The 20,359-nt window shown below is 40.7% G+C and overlaps 1 protein-coding gene across 1 annotated transcript in view; it reads left to right on the top strand.

Annotated features, from left to right (window-relative positions):
• Positions 1-20,359, top strand: part of XYLT1 (xylosyltransferase 1) — a 310,150-nt gene that overhangs the window by 234,216 nt on the left and 55,575 nt on the right. Inside the window, exon 6 of the mRNA XM_007064382.4 lies at positions 16,723-16,803. Within this exon, the coding sequence (XP_007064444.2) occupies positions 16,723-16,803 (81 nt within the window). The remainder of the gene's footprint in view (positions 1-16,722; positions 16,804-20,359) is intronic.

Below are 20,359 nucleotides of genomic sequence, written 5' to 3'. Positions count from 1 at the left end.
GCACTTTGTACAGACGAGAGGGTTTCCCCAGCCCTTATCTAAATTAGACGCGGCTGTGCATTTGCCTAAAAGTTCCTGTTGCAAATGTGCAATTACAGACATTTTTTGTTTGTGAAGGTTCTAGACCATGCACTCCAGCCCTGTGATAGTACGGTGCACAGACAAAATACTAAAGTTTTAATGTACCTGATTATTTATTAAAAAAACAACTACTACTACTTAAGGCTTCTTTTGTGACAGAAGAGAATGGACCAATTTTCATCAATTACCAGTGAAAAGCCATTGAATGTAATGGTGCTGCACCAGTTAACTCAGAGGCTATAGTCTGTGCTCTCTTTACCTGGTAGAGAGGGGTGCTTCAGTGTAATGGAGTATATGGAAAGAATATTAGAAACTTTTATTACTCAAGCTTTTTAACAATTACATTATTTTTAATAATAAACAAACATGCTGTAGCTCACGAAAGCTTATGCTCAAATAAATTTGTTAGCCTCTAAGGTGCCACAAGTACTCCTTTTCTTTTTGCGAATACAGACTAACACGGCTGCTACTCTGATAACCCAAGGAAGAAATTACTGTTGAGCATTACACTTCTCAGTTTTACTTTGAACACATAGGTTGCTTAAAAATTGGGGGGGGAATAGTAGTAATTTGCACTAATTTGCAGTAGAAAGCGCTTAAACATAAATTATTTCCTTTAGTCAAGATTAGCAGAGGGCTTTAGAAAGATATTTCAAACTGATGGCTTTCTAAGCTCAGTTCAGTTTTCAAGCCTCATGAAACGGAATTGAATCTCCCAGTTCTTTGTAAATGTCAATAAATTAAATCTCACAACATAGCTGAGTGAGATATAATATTATTACATACATTTTACAGATAGGTAAATTGAGGGACAAAGAGAAAAGAGACTTCCCAACTATGGGAAAGTCTCCTGCACACACTTATGCATATGAAATAAATTTATTCAAGCACATAAGTGACTCTAAGATTAGTCTCTGGGTCACAAGAAGTCAGTTACTAGAACTCAAGATTCGTAGCTCTTAATCCTTTGCTGTAGCCACTATACACAGTGCTGCCTGAAATATGAGCATACATGCCCCATATCTATCCAAGTATGTAGGGCTATGCTTAACTTCAGACATGTGAGTAGTCTCATTGACTTCAATAGAATTATTCCCTTGCTTAAAGTTCAGCACATGTTTGAATGCTTTGCTGGACTGGGATCGCAGTTGCTACACTACAGAGTTGTATGTTCAGTGCAATAATACATTAAACACTTCAGTTGAAACTGCACTGCAAAAAAAAAACAATTGGAAACTGAATATATTATTTTCTATCTAGTGGATAGCTAAAGAAAGTCAAAAGCAGCAATAAGATAAAAAGAAGTTTTAATGAGTATATTTGGTGAGGGTTTTTTTATTATTTTAAAAGCCCCAGTGCTTATTAGCTGATAAAGGTTAGCATTTTTCATTAGCCAAAGGCATTTCAAGGTTTCATGGGATATAACTGCAAAACATTCCAAACAAATGAATATTCTGTTTTAAAAGAATGAGACATTGAGGGTTTTTATAAATTACAAAGTTTGCTAAACCAATAGCTCTAATTAGACGAAGAAACCCTCTATAGAGGATTTGCATCAGTGGCTGTGCACACGGCAAGTTTTTAAGCATTTACATATCAAATACTGCTGGCAGTATTTTGGCTGCAGTCCAGAAGAGTAGATAGTTTTAATCACATTTGTTCACTTATCCTTGGTGGAATTCTCTTTTAGGGTCTGTTTAGGATTTTCACTTAAACTTGTGCTATTTCTTGTCAGCCGTGGTTTGTTTTATTTATTTATTTTAAATTTGACATCTGAGGCATTGAAATCTCAGAAACTAGATTATGGAGTGTCTTCTTTTCCTCTCAGTAGTTTCCTTGGGTTACCTAAGCCTTTATATACATTTACTAGAAAGATAACTTTATTCAGCAATGTGACATTATTAGAAAAGAAGCCTTTCACTCTTCCATGGATGTGGTAGCTTAGCTCTTGTTTTTTTTAAAAAAAAAGGGAAACAGACAGCAGTTGAATGGGAAGCAGTCACTGAAAGTACAGCCAGGTTGATCACCTTGCTGATAAAACATCTTGAGAGTCATATAACACGGTCATTGTTGCAGTGAGCGTTAGCTGCATCTCTTATGATGACTGATCACTGCCTGGAGCATCAAAACGTAAAAAGCTAATGCTTTGAAATCTGTGCGTATGACTTCCCAGTGCAGACGGCAGTGCTGTTCCTAGAACAGAACTCTGATCTCTCAAGAACACTAGTGTGTGAGCTGCCGAAACAATTGTTTTCTTCCATTGTCTTGTTCCTGCACTAAACTTGACTTGAAAGATAAAAACCAAATTTAAAACAACAATGCTGTAGAGGCCGATAGGGTTCCAATCACCTGGGGTCTTTGGCATAAAGGTGGCCTCTGTAATAGCATCTATCTTTCTGGTTTTTATAGCATGCCAGTTTTATGAATGACTGCCCTTGTGTGACCTGAAGAAGAGCTCTGTGTAGGCTCAAAAGCTTCTCTCTCACCAACAGATGTTGGTCCAATAAAAGATACTGTCTTTTGTTGTCTCTCTTGTGGAAATCATCATCATCTCAGAAATGTGTCCCATTCTAGTGTCTGTTCTCCTATAGATGGTGAGAGCCCCCAGGTATCTATATATGGCCTTTCCCAGCCCTTGCTTTTCCAGGCTGAAGAGTGCTTTTCATGCTTTGACCTGGTCGTTGGTGAATAAGGGGTTAACCTCACTTGCACATGTAAAGGACTCTAAACTGGCTGCTTGATACAGCAGGCAGAGAAAGCCTTTGGGAAGGTCAGACTCCACACTCAACGTCAGTGGGCTGAACCCCATACAGGGAAGTTTTCTGCTTACATTCGCTTGTCCCACTGTCTTGCTGTAAACACTGTCCTTCAGGAAAAGACATTGAAAGCCTCTGCATTTTTTCTGCTGGATCATCAGCTTCCACTTACCTAATTCTAGCCTGCATATATACCATGGCAGCCTCAATCTTCTACCCCCCCACCCCAACCTGGGAGAGAATCATTCACCATGTTTTTTTCCCCCCAATATGTGTAGAAAGATCACACCCAGTCTCACATACAGAGAGCTGCCAATTTCCAGAGAGAGGCTGTAGGGGAAGTTTCACAGTACTGGCTGGACATTGTACAGGATGGGGGGAGATTTTTAATATTTATTTTCTCACCATCTTCAATTACTGCCCATACCCCCTATTTGTCATTTCCTGTAGTCCTCATTGTGGTCTGACACTGACCTCCAAAAACTCAAGAACTAGTCCAAACACCAGGTCCTTGCTCTGTCTGCAATACATGGTCAGGGAGCCAACCCCACAACCTACATGTGTGTTGAGCAAAGCAAAGAATGCTCCTGGATCAGTGCTTGGCTTCCCAGTCTGGCCATGTACTTTAGGAGTGAGTGGGGGGAGGGGAAGAGAGTGCCAGAGAATAGCCTATGCAAATAGTGAGATCCCCTCGAACTGCAGGAAAGTTAGAGGAACAACAGCTCTTCCTTACCCTAGGCCATTGGCAGGCCTGAAGCATAGCCTTCTCAAATACCATCAGACATATCTCTTGTAAACCTTTCCCATCTCCTAGTCTCTCTAGCTCTGGGTGTGTGTGCGTGTGCGCAAATGGGTCAATATCATTCTCCCCCCTGGAGGACTAGTGCCCATTCCTGTCACAGGTTCTACGTTCCGCAGGCTTTTTCTTTTCTTTTCTTTTTTCCCCTGGGGTGAAGGTGGGAGGATTCTGGAGTTAATCGATTTTAAACATTTCACTTCCTTCCCTGTGCTCAAGACAATTGACTCACTGCTAAGTCCCACAATAATGAGGACATACTGTCTCTTCCGTGACTATAGTGTTTCTCTATACCAGTCACCAGGAGGTTATCTGATTTCTGCAGGAGGCGCCCTCATTCCGTGACCCTAGAAATTTGGAGCACTACATCTGTGATGCTCAGACACCTGCTGGTCCATTTTTAAAATTCCTGTGGCTAGCCTCAAACCCAGCATTCCAGCATAGTAGCACAGCGTGCTATCTACAGAGTCATTGCAACATGGCAGTTTCAGGTCAGTGCTTCAGTTTAGTTCTCGTAGGAACCCCTCTTTTTGTCTTTGTGAAATATGATAAATATATGAAAGAAAACTCAGAACCAGTATTACAGAAACATTATCAGCAAACCCAACAATCTTCAGTGTGTGAAGAATATTAGCTTTGGCTTGGAGAATTCAGTTGCATCTCCTACATAAATGACTTTCAGGTATCATGATTACTACTCACATCAACTAAGAACCCTTAGCAGATAGCTGAATGCTAACGTATGTTAAAAAGAGGAAGAATTGTGCAGCTGTAAAAACAGAAAGCCCTGCAGTTCCACCCCTTTTAATAATAAGAAAAAATGTGATTAGCACAGGAATTAATTTGATTAAATCACTGAAATCGATTACTTTTAAGAAAAACAACATGGGAATCCACAGAACTAATGATCCATTTTTGTTTTAGGGGGCAAATCTTATATCCTCCCATCCCAACACATTCTCTCTCTCTCTCTCTCTCTCTTTGAGAGACGCAAAGAGTCCTGTGGCACCTTATAGACTAACAGACGTATTGGAGCATAAGCTTTCGTGGGTGAATACCCACTTCGTCTTTGAGTGTTCGTATCTGCCTCAACTCCAGGAGGAAGGAGCCGCTCTGTGGCCAATAATGTTCTTCCTCTGAAATCAGGGTCTTCTCCCGGCAGCTTTCAGGGTAGCACAACTTTGACATTGACCCTCTAAATGAAATGATAAAATATATACATTCTCTGTTGCCTTGTGTAGTAATTGACACCAGTCTAAAGTGGGGTGTAAATTACCATTCTGATCTAGTGTTGACTTTTTATTCACTTTGCATTGGTATGTGTGATGCCTGTGTCCAGGGCAACAGATAATTTGTCCTAGGGTTTAAATATAGCAATAATAAAAATGCATTAATATATTTGTACTTGTCCAATTGGAAAGTCTCTCAGATAAAGACTCCAGAAAATGCTCTTCATTTACATTTTCACAGCGACAAAACAATAAATAAATACAAAAATTACAGTCAAAGTAAATTATGGGTTGGAGACAGAAACTTCCAACAGACAAAGAAATTGTCAATTGTTGCAGGCATTATCTTTCATTTCAATGAAACAGTAAAGACTGGGTGCTATGGATGGAGCAGCAGACAAAAATTTAGGGAGTTTTTCACAACCTTAAGGCCAGATTGTGATACTCTTACTCCAGTTTGTTAGCACCTTTTACACCACAATTTATCCCATTACTCAGGGAATAAGATACAACTGCTTGTAAGGGTAACAGAATCTGGCTCTTAATGTTGGAGTTTGTATTTAGCTTGGCAGCTTACCGTAGGCAGTGCTTGTCAATGTAATTCGGGATAAATTACAATTCTGTGTCATGAAAATATGAACATTCCCAGTGGATGAACAAGCATAGGACTCCCCAGTGTGAGATTTAGTGTAGTATTCAGATCTTGTAAAATGCCACCTTTTCATTGGCACTCTCAAGGAATGTAAGTGGCAGTGAGGAAGCTATCCTAAAGGGCCTGATCTGAAGCCTGTTGAGATCAAGGGAGAGATGCCCATTGTCTTCATTGAATTTGGCCCTTAGAGAATAACAAAAGGATTATCTAATTACTATGAGGAATAGATTCAAACCAGAAGTCTTGTGTTAAAAAGAGATCAAGAATCTTTAAAAATGTGTAAATCACTTTTGTTAAAATGTTCGTTTAGCCTTGATATCTCTGGTATATCAGAAGCAGGATAACTGTGATTGATGGACTGATTCTCATACCTCTGCTCTCACTGAGTACAAACAGAATGTAAACAATAAAGTACAGACCATCAGGATAGATATAGATATCTCTCCATTTGCTGGATCAGAAAGAAGTCCCTGAGTCAATTTAAACTCAGACTATTTATCTAGAACTCCTTTCTTTGTCAGTTGGTCCCTGGAAGATCAGTTGGAACCGTTATATGCAAGCCTCTTCAGATGGTGGGAGTTCTCTGAAGATGTTACAACCTGAGTGAATTTACGTAATCACCCCTTATTGTTCTTAGTTCCTGGAGGCCCCTGGCCACACTCCCCCATGGAATTACATACAATTCCTGCCCTACAATGATACATAAAGAGATAGATATAAAGGGTAACAAGAAAACATTCTACAAATACATTAGAAGCAAGAGGAAGACCAAGGACAGGGTAAGGCCCGTTAGTCAATGGGGGGGCGGGGGAATAACAGAAAATGTGGAAATGGCAGAAGTGCTAAATGACTTTATTTCTTCAGTTTTCACCAAAAAGTTTAGTAGCAATTGGACATCTAACTTAATGAATGCCAGTGAAAACGAGGTAGGATCAGAGGCTAAAATAGGGAAAAGAACAAGTAAAAATTACTTAGACAAGTTAAATGTTTTCAAGTCACCAGGCCCAGATGAAATACATCCTAGAATACTTAAGGAGCTGACTGAGGAGATATCTGAGCCATTAGCGATTTTCTTCAAAAAGTCATGGAAGATGGCTGAGAATCCAGAGGACTGGAAAAGGGTAAATATAGTGCCAATCTATAAAAAGGGGAATAAGGACAACTCAGGGAATTACAGACCAGTCAGTTGAACTTCAATACCTGGAAAGCTAATGAAGCAAATAATTAAGCAATCAATTTGCAGACACCTAGAAGATAATAAGGGTGATAAGTAATGGTCAGCATGGATTTGTCAAGAATAAATCATGTCAAACCAACCTAATAGCTTTCTTTGACAGGGTAACAAGCCTTGTGGATGGGGGAAAGCTGTAGATGTGGTATATCTTGACATTAGTAAGGCTTTTGATACTGTCTCACATGACCTTTATGTAAACAACCTAGATGGAGCTACTAAAAGGTGGGTGCATAACTGGTTGGAAAACCGTTCCCAGAGAGTAGTTATGGGAGATTCACAGTCAAGCTGGAAGCGCATATCAAGTGGGGTCCTGCAGGGATCTGGTCTGGTTCTGTTCAATATCTTCATCAGTGATTTAGATAATGGCATAGAGAGTACACTTATAAAGTTTACGGACGATACCAAGGTGGGAGGGGTTGCAAGTGCTTTTGGAGGATAGGTTTAAAATTCGAAATGATCTGGACAAACTGGAGAAATGGTCTGAAGTAAATAGAATGAAATTCAATAAGGACAAATGTAAAATACTTCATTTAGGAAGGAACAATCAGTGGCATACATACAAAATGGGAAATGACTGCCTGGGAAGGAGTACTGCGGAAAGGGATCTGGGGGTCATAGTGGATCACAAGTGAAATGAGTCAACAGTGTAACGCTGTTGCAAAAAAAGCAAACATCATTTTGGGATGTATTAGCAGGAGTGTTGTAAGCAAGACACAAGAAGTAACTCTTCCACTCTACTCCATGCTGATTAGGCCTCAACTGGAGTATTGTGTCCAGTTCTGGGTGCCACATTTCCGGAAAGATGTGGACAAATTGGAGAAAGTCTAGAAGAGAGAAACAAAAATGATTAGAGGTCTAGAAAACTTGACCTATGAGGGAAGATTGAAAAAAGTGGGGAGTTGTTCTGGAGAAGAAAAGCCTGAGAGGGGATATGATAACAGATTTAAAGTACATAAAAGGTTGTTGCAAGGAGGAGAGAAAAAAATTGTTCTCTTTAACCTGTGAGGATAGGACAAGAAGCAATGGGCTTAAATTGCAGCAAGGGAGGTTTAGATTGGACATTAGGAGGACTGTCAGGGTAGTTAAGCATAGATTGGACTGTCAGGGTAGTTAAGCACTCGAATAAATTGCCTAGGGAGGTTGTGGAATTTCGATCATTGGAGGCCTTTAAGCGTAGGTTAGACAAACACCTGTCAGGGTGGTCTAGATAATACTTAGTCGTGCCTTGAATGCCGGGGACTGGACTAGAAGATCTCTTGAGGCCCCTTCTAGTCCTACAATTCTATGATAAACTTAATTCAGTAGGATCTCCCAAAGATATTGTAGGAAATTGCCACATCTGTCACAGGGATGACCTAGGTAATTATGGGCTTGGCAGTCTGATATTGATCCCCGGCAAGATAATGGAGATCCTGATATGGGACTCAATTAATAAACAAAATTAAAGTGGAGGGTAATATAATTAATACCAATCAGCATGGGTTTATGGAAAATAAATCCTGTCAAATTAACTTGATATTTTTGATGATATTACAAGTTTGGTTCAAAGAGGTAATAGTATTGAAGTAACATTCTTAGAGTTCTGTAAGGCATTTGACTTGGTATCACATGACATGTGGATTAAAAAACTAGAAAGATATAAATTTGACATGGCACACTTAAGTGGATTAAAAGCTGTCTGTCTGATAGGTCTCAAAATGTAATTGTAAATTGGGAACCATCATTGGATGTTTCTAGTGGGGTCCCACAGGGATCAGTTTTAGGCCTACACTATTTAACATTTTTATTAGCGACCTGGAAGAAAACATGCAGTCATCATTGATAAAGTTTGCAGATTACAAAAAGTTGAGAGAATTGTAACTAATGAAGAGGACAGGTCGCTGATACAGAGTGATCTGGATCACTTGGTAAACTGGGCACAAGCAAACAATATGTGTCATAATATGGCAAAATGTATATGTATACATCTAAGAACAAAGAATGTTGCCATACTTACATGATGGGAGACTCTATCCTGGGAAGCAGGGACTCTGAAAAAGATTTGGGGGTCAGCCAAGAAAAATTTGGATAATCAGCTGAATATGAGCTCCCAGTGCAATGCTATGGCCAAAAGAGCTAATGCAACTCTTGGATGCATAAACATGGAAATCTTCAGCAGGAGTAGAGAGCTTATTTTACCTCTGTGTTTGGCACTGGTCTGACCTCTGCTGGAATACTGTGTCCATTCTGATGCCCATTCTGATTTATCAGGATGTTGATAAATTTGAGAGGGTTTAGACGAGCCACAAGAAAATATTAAAGGACTAAAAACATATCTTATAGTGATAGAGTGAAAGAGCTCAATCTATTTAACTTAACAAATAGAAGGTTAAAGGGTGACTTGATAACTGTTCCCCAGGTAACTACTTGTAGACTATCTAGCAGAGAAAGGTATAACACGACCCACTGGCTGGAAGTTGAAGGTAGCCTAATTGAGACTGGAAATAAGACATAAATTTTAATAGGGAGAGTGTTCCAATGGTTAATTAGTGTGCCAAAGGTCATGATGGACTCTCCATCACTGTCCATTTTTAAAACAAGATTGGATGTTTTTCTAAGAGATCTATCTGCTCTAGGAATTATTTTGGGAAAGTTCTATGACAGCATGCATCCGATGAAGTGAGCTGTAGCTCACGAAAACTTATGCTCAAATAAATTTTAGTCTCTAAGGTGCCACAAGTACTCCTTTTCTTTTTGCGGATACAGACTAATACATCTGCTACTCTGAAATCTATGACCTGTGTTATACAGGTCAAGTCAGATTATCACAATGATCCCTTCTGGCCTTAGAGTCTGTGAAATGAATAGATCCTTGTTCCATGTGTAGTCCCGTGAAATCAATAGCACTACTCCCAGAGTAAGGTGTGAGGAAGAATGGCAGAATCTGACTCTCAATGAAGAAAATGAAGTTTTGAGCCAAAAACAGAGGTGCCTGAAATAAAGGGATGCTTTTTGACTACAACACACTGTTTAGTCTTACACTGATTTTTCAAAAGTGCCCAACGTTGGAACTTCTGTTCCCATTGAACTTGATGGTAAAACTCAGCTGATTTCAGTGGGAGCAGTTAGGCCAGTGCTGAGTGCATTTGAAAAGCCTGCCCTAAAAGCACAAAGAAACCACTCACAGAGCAAGGAACTGCTCATTGTGTGCAAAGGAGGCAAGATCTAGCCCTTAGATAGTTGCCTATAATAATTATTCTGGCTTACTTAGTAACTACAGCTTCTTTCTATTTCTGTGTGAATGAGATGTAATTATATCTATTTCAAGCACTTGAAGTGGGAAACTTCCTTCCACATCTTCTGCATCTTTGTGTTGTGGTGGGGAGGAGCAGACTCCAACCAAGAACTGCTGAATTTTTAACTATATCTGCAGCTTTGCTTCCTTCTTTCTACCCCTACTCCACACCACAATTCAGAGATTGCTAACTTCATCGGTTTTGACTATATCATATTTTCTTACGTCTTCCCTAGCTTGCAAAAGTAAGCAAGGCCAGGAATTAAAGCTGTGGGGGGTGGGGGGACAGAAAAAACTTCTATAAATGTGTTTTTAAAAAAAAAACAGTTGTGAAAAGAATCTGTACTCAGAATTCTAAAACCAAAAATCACAGATTTCCATGTATTGGAAAAAAGAGGACTTTCATTCCAATTAATTTTTGAAAGTATTTTGTCATTTTGCCACAGAAAATATGTGCAAAGCAAACATGTAGAGCTTGAACAAGAAAAAACTAGAACATTTTTCCCCAAGAGATTTTTGTTTTAGTCTTGGGTCAGCAATGAAAAAACTGTTTGTTTCTCTCTCTATGTCGGTAGGTAATATTCCTGTGTGCACAACAGCTGCTTTCTATTGGAGTAGATAATGCCTGTAATATGTATGTATCAAAGGTATTTCTGTGCTTCTAATCACGATAGTGTCTGTGTACCTTGTATACTTTAATGAGTCAAGCCTCAGAACTACCTGGTTTGAAGTAGGAAAGGGGTATGCACAGGCAGGAAAATAGACATAGAGAGGTTAATGCAAAAATTTTCAAACTTGATTTCTGAAATATAGACTCCGAAATCCATACCCAGGCCCCTCAGTAAAAGTGGCTTGATATTCATAAAAAGAAAAGGAGTACTTGTGGCACCTTAGAGACTAACCAATTTATTTGAGCTGATGAAGTGAGCTGTAGCTCACGAAAGCTTATGCTCAAATAAATTGGTTAGTCTCTAAGGTGCCACAAGTACTCTTTTTCTTTTTGCGAATACAGACTAACATGGCTGTTACTCTGAAACTTGATATTCATAGGTGCTGAGCATTCGCAGTTCACCAGTAACTTCAACTGGAGCTGTGAGTGCTCAGCAACTCTAAAAACCAGGCTGCTTTTATTTTGAGGCAGAGTTTAGACACCCAACCTTCAAAACATTCAAATAAGTGACTTGCCCAAGTCACAGAAGAAGTCTGTGGTAGAGCCAAGAATAAAACCCAGATCCCCTAGCTCCCAGTCACGTGTTGGCCAAAAGACCATCTTCCTTCAAGGTGCAAAAATTGCAGATCAGTCCAATCAATGTGCTATTCCTCTTTGTTAACAGTAATTTCCCCAGGACAATAAAGCAGATTGTTAGCAGTAGGCAGGTGCCTAACATATTCATCCTAACAAGAGTAGTATTCAGAAGACCTGTGGGGCAGTCAGGGAACCCATACCCAATGTTGTTACAAATATTCCTTTAATCATTAATGAAACCCTACACCAAGATGTCAGGAATTTAGTACTCCTGAATGTAATCTAAGAAGCCATTTGGTCTTATTGTTGTAACCCATATTCTCTTTTCACCTCCCACTCCTTTTGTTTTTCTTATGTCTGTTTGTTATATCACAGCTTTATGTAGATTGTAAGCTCTGTAACTCAGGAATAGGTTCTTCTGTATGTTCTGCAAAGTACAACTAAACTCTGGGGCACTGCAAGTAGTGGTCGTGGTAACAAGGGATAATCATTCTTCTGGTGCTTCTGAAAAGGCCCTGGCATGACCAGTTGCTTTATGCTTAATAATTCCAACCATTCCTCCTCAAGAGTTAGCGTAAAACTTCCAATTATCTTCAGACCAATCTGAAAATATCAGTTCCAGTGAGAGACCAGATGGGTGAGATAATATCTCTTATTGGACTAACTTCTGTTGGTGAGAGAGACAAGCTTTCTTTACACAAAACCGTGTCACTTGAAAGCTTGTCTCTCTCACCAACAGAAGATGGGTCCAATAAACGTTATTACCTCACCCACCTTGTCTCTCTAATGGACCAACATGGCTTCAGCAACACTGCATAGTTTCAGTCACAGACAAGTGGATACCATTTAAACAGAAGTGCCCTAAGGCATTGGATAATGTATGATATTGATTTGTCACACTAGTCCCCTTCACTAGTTTAGAGGTAATAGGTGTGCGGCTCTTACTAGTTTCTGGATACTGTTGGCCCTGGCCCAGCTTGCATGCTTCCTTACTGCTATGAAAAGGATCGGTATGTAGACCACTGTCACTTGGTTGAAGACATTATTCAGATTAAGGTCATGATTCCCAGTTCAGCCAAAGAGGGCAAGATGCAAACCCAAGGAAGGTGACTTGCCTTTGTGCCCCTGACCCCGAGGCTGTGAAAATCTAATCTACCTCTGCCATTAATGGCTCCCAGGGGCTGTTACAGCAGCCAAAGATCAGGCAGGCCTCGCCCTTTCTTTTCTGGCTACTTCCCCTGCACCACCAGCTGGTGGAAGGGTAGCCAGGTGCCACAATAGCAGCTCTAAGCCATTAAAGATACCTTCTACCCAGGGGGAAGCCTCTGGGGTCCAGTTGTAAATGGGAGTAAGAGCAGCTTTGTGCTGCCAGAGTGGTGCAATGTGTCCTAACCAGGTATTAAATCTTTCTTAATACAAAGTCGGCCAAGTGAGGCAGTCTGATATAATTTTCATCCATGTTTTCTGCCATTATGTCCAAAGCTGGCAATCTCTTTTGTGAGTTCCGAATCAGCAAGATACTTACACACATGTATAACTTTAACCATGTGAGTAGTCCCAGTGAAGTCAGTAGAAACTACACATATGCTTAAATACCTGGATGAATTATGGCCACATACCCTCGCCCCCACATCTTGTGAAATAACATTTTCCTTTGTCCCTTATCGAAATGTTCTGCAGTGCACTCTTGTTTCTGGTCAGGTTTACAGAGCTAACTGAACCTTTGACCCCTTTCTGGTTTCTCAGATCCAGGGATGAATTCGAAAGAATAGGACTGCTCCTGCTCCTACTGATAACTCTGGCAAAACTCACATTGACTTCACTGGGAGAAGAATTAGACCAAATGGTTTTAGCAACCATTGCCAGAGACATTAGCAAGAGCTAATGCTAGAGGCATCGCATGGTGCTAGCGGCATTACTGCTAGAGAGCACTAGGCAATGCTGTAGTGATTATGGCCAGAGGCATCTGAAAATACACCACTAAAGGCACGTTCCTCTATGTGCTGCCTAGGACTTTAGCTGCTCTATTTAGCCACAATGCTTTTAAAAATATAGGAACCTATGAGATGCTGAGCACTTTCAGCTCCCTGAAAGTGTGGAAGGTAATAATGAGGAGATGGTGCTCAACACCATTGCAAGTTCAGACTCAGAGGAAGTGGCTCACAGGAAAGGAAATTAAAAGTTCTGTAATATTTGTGCTGCTAGAGCAAGCGTAAGCTTGAATTGGTTGAGCACATAGATCTAAATGTCAAATATCTAGAATATTTTCCAAATTGAAAGTGGGATGTCAAAACTTGAGAAGAGTGATATTTATTTTAAAAAACAAACAAAATGTGTATAGGTTAATTCTTACAAAATATTTGATCAGAAACAGAACCAAAATGCCACTAACTTATTCAAGAGATGGAGAAAATGTCAACAGATTTGAGGCTGTTCATTATCGTGAGAGCTAAAAATTAGACAGGGAATTACAGACAGTAATCTAAAAAGCAACAACAGCTGAAAACTTTGTGTGGCAGGTCTGGTTTCAGATACGTTTTGAAAAGCACAATTGAAAAGTGAAACATAGATTGGTGGGAAGTTTGTTAAGAAAACAATAGAGGAGTATTGACCAGTGTGGGGTGTTAATTTGTTTGATTTGATTTTATCCTCCAAGCAAATTAAAGTCCAAGCACCTCTAAACTTTGTTATACTTTTGTACATCATCCTTGCATGCCAGCGTTTGCCTAGAAACTCACCCTAAGATGTCAGTCATTGAAACTATTTCATGTGGAAGCATTGCTAAGTAAATTCACTAAATGCCTATTCATCCCAGTAAGATGGAGAACTACTGAAGCAGCAAATGTGAAAATCTGCACAGCTTACTATACAGAAAGCAGTTTTCTGAGGATGCCAAATTGAGACACAGAGTCTGACCCTGGGAGGCATTAAAGCTCACATGAGTGAACATGGAAGGAGGGTCTCAGGCTCCTACAATCTAGCCATTTAGGTTGGTTGATAGACAGATACTCCAATTGGTCTAGACTCAATCAATAGTTAACTTGGTCTTTATTCATCCGTTCGGTAATGAACTGTTACCTATGATGATGTGAGAGTTTGTAAATATAAGGTACTTAGATGCTTTACTAGTTCGATAAAGTCCCCAAGTTATTACTACAGATTGCATAATTTTAAAGCATTTTATAGAGGGAACTTGTTTAACTTGGTTTGATATGGCTTATAAAAGTGGAATGTTTCCAAGATGCTGTACCAGCTACAACTGTTTTATCTCTGACTTGACCTGGTATCAGTTGCATTATAGACCATTGCCAAAAAGGGTCACATATCTCTTATTTTTAATGTTATGTTTTTGAATGTGAGTCAGTAGCTGAAGATCTATATATTCGTTAGAATTTTCTCAGTTTTCGTAAATATGTTGAAGTAGATAAATAAAGGAGGAAATGTGTTTGTACCTTTGTTGAAGTAATAGTGAGCCACCGGAGCAGACTCAAATACATAAATTCTTGTACATTTAGGCTCAAAATTTGAAATCTACTTAGGATTTGAATGCCAAATAACTGATAAACGGAAGTTAGCCATCCAAATTCCTTTGTTCCCATTAATTTTATTGGGAATTTGGCATCCAAATTCTAGGTAGTTTCAAATTTTCACATTAAGTCAAGTTAAATAAGTTCCCTGTATAAAAAGCTTTAAAATTGGCATTGAAAATCTCAGTCTTAACCTTTTTATTTATGGGAGAATACTGTGCAAGTGCAAAATTAATGTCTCCCCATAGATTTTACTTTTTCCCCCACACAAAAATTGATCAATGCACCCCTTGCAGGCAGTGGCGGGGGGCGGAGAGGGTTACGTCTGGTTCAGGAGTCAGGAGCAGCTGGGGGAGATGTAAATCACCACCTTCGGGGTGGGGCTGGGCTCTCTTTGTCCCTCTCACTCATTATCGCAGTGTGCCTGGAGCCAGGGAGGGGCGAGGCTGGGGACGCCCCTGCTGGTGGCTTCTACCGTGCGCTGGGCTCCAGCTGCTAATCTCAGCTGAAGTGGGGGGAGTTCCCTGCCCCCGCACAAAGCGGCCAGGGCTGGGTCAGACCCACCCCCAGGAACCTCCTCCAGCTCCAGGAAGCTCTGCAACCCCCACATTTCCTGCCCCCATCGCTGCCCATCTGCAGTGAGAGGAGTCACTGCATAGGGAGCTGTCCCCTGTCTGCCCAACCTCCATGAATCTGACCACCCCACACCCAGAACTCCCCTGCTGAGCCCCACTCCCTGCTGAGCCCCCTGCACTTGAACCCCCACCCCACTGGTCCCCCACCTCCTGCACCTGGATCCCCACTCCACTGAGCCCCAACCAGTTGCACCCAGACACCAAGCCTACCAAACCCCACTCCCACAGCACCCGGTCTTCCCCGCTGAGCCCCCTGCACCCAGACCCCCTTGCCAAGCTCCATACCCCCACACTCAGACCACCCCCACTGAGCTCCAACCACCTTCACCTGGATTTCCCCCCCCCACCCCGAGTCCCATTCTTCCTGCACCTGGAGCCCCCCCCCCCCCCCCCCCCCAAAAGCCCCTGTGCATCCAGATACCCGCCCCCACCCCCGGATCCCGCACTAAGCTGTCCACACCCAGATTGCCCCACACAGAACCCTCTCACCCTACAGCTGGATCCCCACACACTAAGCCCGTCCACACTTGGATCCTGCTAAGCAAAGCCTGCTTGCCTCACACCTGGATCGGGGGTGAGGTGGGGCTGGACATGCATGCAAGACTCTGTGGGGCCTTGGTGAAGGGATGGCATGGGGTGGGGGCGGGAAGAGGCGGGGTGGGGGCTTAGCGGAAGGGATGGAATGTGCGCGGGGTCCGGGGCTGAGCAACCCCTGGGGAAAATTAGGCATGGGCACCTGTGTACAGATCTGATCTGATTGTGTGTGTTCAGAGCCTGATCTACTGACTTGGTGACAAAAATCATTGTTACCAACCACGTTTTACTCCTGTGAGTATCACTGAGCTATGATTGTGTGAGTGTGATTGTGATTGTGCTGTGAGTGTGAGCCCAATTCTGTTCCTCTTTATGTGCATCAGCAAAACTGCTTGCTAAATTGACTCTCAGATCCCACATTAAATTTTCAAGACTTGCAGTTTTTAAAAAACAGCATTTTTGGCTCATAAACTGAGCACATTTGAAATAGAAATCACTGAAAGATAATAAGCATGCCTTTCTTTCTATCCAGTAGAACCAGTCTGTAAAGTTCAGCAAAACCAACAAAACACTTTCAGCAACAGTGTCCTTTGTAGAGGAAAGGTCTGCATTAAAAATAGTGTTACCATAATAGTATCTTAAAACTGTGCCTTGAAGAGTCCAAAGGGTCTCAAAATAAGAAACAATAAACATAAATAACTCCGTAGAAGACAGATTTCTCTATCTGATTTGCACGTTTTTTGTTGTTTCTTTCACAGGACAAATGATCAGCTAGTGGCGTTCCTGTCCAGGTATCGCGGTATGAACTTCTTGAAGTCGCATGGGAGGGACAATGCAAGGTAACATGACTTCTCTTAAGTTTGTTTTGGACGTGACAAAAAAGTTAGACAGCATGGTTACTCCCAGTATGTCTGGATGAAGGAGTCCTGAGTTCAGGAGACTCGCACCATGAAAATGAAACTGTGTCTTGGGAATAGTTGTCTCTCACTCTTGCATGGCTGCTCCTGCATGTTATCTACAGCTTTAGTGTAGAGAAAGGCTTAGAATAGATTGATGCTTACTCCACACTCCTAGGTAGAGGTGGGTTGCTGAATCAGAAGGTGGGGAGCTGAACACAAGAGATTTTCTTTTGTTCTCAGTTTTCTCAAACAGCCTAAGCAGTTTTACAAGTGCAAATGAGCATTTTCTAACTCATTTCTGTGTGCAGCAAAAATTCTGTGTGGTGGTGTTCTATCTGTGTTGGTCCCACGATATTAGAGAGACAGGGTGGGTGACATTAAGAGCTCTGTGGAAGCTCAAAAACTTGTCTCTTACCAACTGCAGTTAGTCCAATAAAAGACCCTCATCCACCTTATTTCTGTAGCAAAAATTGGTAGAAGTAGCGTAGAAGTCACACACCATGTGAAATTCCATGGCAGGGTCCTATTAGGTTCTATAATGGATTCTTTAATAGAGTTTTATACTGGATCAATCACAAGTTACTGGTCTTGATGCCAGAATTACTGAAAATCTATAATGTGTAGAAGGTCAGACTAGATGGCCCTGGCCTTAAAATCTGTTAATCTATGGATTCCTTAACAGGGCTCTATCATTACAATGGAGCTCAAGACAAAGAAGAATATACTTTTCCCTTTATTATGTTTACAAAATCAAGCCTTAATCTTAGAGTAGGACTTTAAGAAACAATAATAAAACTTTGCATTTATGAGATGTCTTTTCCTCAAAGGTCTCAAAATACTGTGTAAAGATGGATAATATTATTTCCATGTCATAGATTATTGAATCCCTTCAATCCTTATGTTTATAATTACCCCCATCTGTATGTTGTATCTTAATTTAGACCCCAATCTTGCAACGGGTTCCGTTAGCACAGACCCCAGAGACTGTGTGAAGATTCATTAACTTCATTCTTGTAGATTTGCTTGCAGGTTTAGCAAGCTAAATCACCAGGTCTGGGTCTTCCTCTGTGTCCTGTAAGATGCCTGCCACATCTTTGGTTACGGTACAGAAAATAAATAATAAGAGAGCAAGCAATACATCCAGGGTCACAGAGCCAGCCAGTGGGCGAGTCAGGAATATAAACCAATCCCTTGACTGCCAACTTGCTATTGCTGTAGACTGACAGCCTCCCTTTTGTCCTTATTTAGATGAATTCTTCACAGCGTTATCATTCTAGTAGTGTTGTGTATGCAGGGCTTGTATTGCATTTGGTACCAAAATATATTTGAGAGGGAGTTATATAAAAACAAGTCAAAAATATAAATAGCTTTCAGATCATATTCTCGGGTTTAGAAATACAGCTCTTCAGTGTGATTGACAGGCTTGGCTCTAGCTGGCAGTACAGTTAAATTGGAAAAGCATTGGAAAAGGTTAGGGAGATGCATTCCGTTGCTTTAGCTTTTCTTCTATTCTGGTGCACCTGATTATCTCCAAACATTGCAGCTAGCTAACTAAAATAACTAATGAATTATGACATTCATGCATAAAGCTGGGATTAAGATGCCAACCTCAGCTGGGACTAGAACAATTTAGATCAATTAAATGCACTAATTTGTTATTAATTTAATAATAAAATGTGCTAATGTGCCACTCGTCCTCTCAGAAGAATAATATCCCATTTTATTAGTTCAGCTGTTTTCTTTTGAATGTGTAAATATGTAAATGCCTATTTTACTCCTGACATGGTCGTATTAATGTTGCAGTTCATCGCTAGACATGGAAGGTCTTTGACTGCGCAATCTCACCTGCACAGAGGAAATAAGTATAGGCAATGCTTGAGTTCCTTTTGCCTTCTGATGGAACAGCTGAAAACAACATATAACAGGAGCAGGTGTAGCATTGGCACCTGGACATTTGCATTATGAGCTTCAGGCTGACTCAGATGTAGCATCAAAACATAATCTCAGAAAATGAAAACTAGTTCCCCGCTCTATTGGGCTGGGCACTGGGCAAATGCACAGTGAGAGGAATCCTCCCGCATCAGACATCAGTGTGGAGGACTGGAAGATCTTTGCTGCCGCAAAACACTGGCCCTTGTTTGGCTCTGTCCATACCAACCCCTGCATGCTGAGATCATGCATCCCCCAAACAGCCCTCATTCTGGCCCCACTCCTTGGGTACCAGAATCCCACTAGTTCCATTACAGTGAAACCTCTATGGGTGTGGGAAAGATTTGCCCCTATGGTATGTGAATTATGACAGTCTTTGGGCCTGATTCTTTGTTGTCTTGTACCTTGTGTTGTCATTGTAGCCCATATAGGGGGTGATATGACCATGAGGTTAGTGGGATTCAAAAAGAGGATTAGACCTTACATGAATAACAAGGATAGGCAGAGTTATAATAGTAAATATTTAAAACAATAAAGAAGAGCTTTGGAAAGGCTATAAACTTTCCAGCTTCAGGGGGTAAGTCAAACTCATAACTATTGGGGGTTGGAAGAAACTTCCCTTTGTGACCTTATCCCATAACTAGCTACTGCAGGGTTTTTTCCTCTGAAGCAGCTGATGTTGGTCATTGTACGAGCCAGGATACTGCACTGAATGGGCCACTGGTCTGATCTACAGTGGCAATTCCTATGGTCCTAGGTGTTTTCGTCAAAATATGAAGAACCATTAATACAAGAGTGCAGTATTTAAAACACAATTAGAGCAAAGTATAATCCCTAAGACTACCTTTTTGAATTCATGGGTGAATAACTGCTTCTAAACAATAAGTTTTTCAACTGCCTAAATCTTCTTTGTAAACAATTACCTACACTCTGAATTTAAAGTTACCATAGTCTGGTTTGTACAATGGAGAAGAGGGAGAGAGAGATTAAAAAATACATCTTAAAACTGAAATGCTTATACCTCTCAATTGCAACGTAGTTTGTATTCAAGCCATGTAGACAATCAGTACATGTTTTACTGCCAAATATGGATAGAAACCAGGCTTCCTTTTATAGAATGAAGTTTTCTTTTAGTTATGCCAAAGTCATTAAAAAGTACATCACTCTGATTTTCCTTTAGTGACTTCAGAAAAGAAATGAAGGTGGAAATGTCTCCTGAACTCAGCAGGAGAAGCATTATTTTCTTAGAGCACTGGATGTATGAAATGAAATTACATACATTGGCTAGAGTTATTACATCGCACTTAGTGGGCAACACTTACCTTTTCTTCTCTTTTCAGCATCTTATACTATTAAAAGCAGAAGAATAACTCCATAGTTCTATAAGCTATTACAACTTGGCTCACCCAGAAGATATTTTTGACAGGAGCGGCACCTGGCTGGTGTATTATAAAATACAAAGACAGTCAAATGTGACATCTTCACTGACAGTCAGGAAAAGACATTTTTTTAGAAACCCTGCCACAATAGTCATTTGGGGAACAGTGTAAACATGCTGTGATTGTTG

This window comes from Chelonia mydas, chromosome 10, assembly GCF_015237465.2.
Source record: "Chelonia mydas isolate rCheMyd1 chromosome 10, rCheMyd1.pri.v2, whole genome shotgun sequence".
Taxonomy (NCBI): domain Eukaryota; kingdom Metazoa; phylum Chordata; order Testudines; family Cheloniidae; genus Chelonia; species Chelonia mydas.
This window is presented reverse-complemented; position numbering and strand designations above follow the sequence as displayed.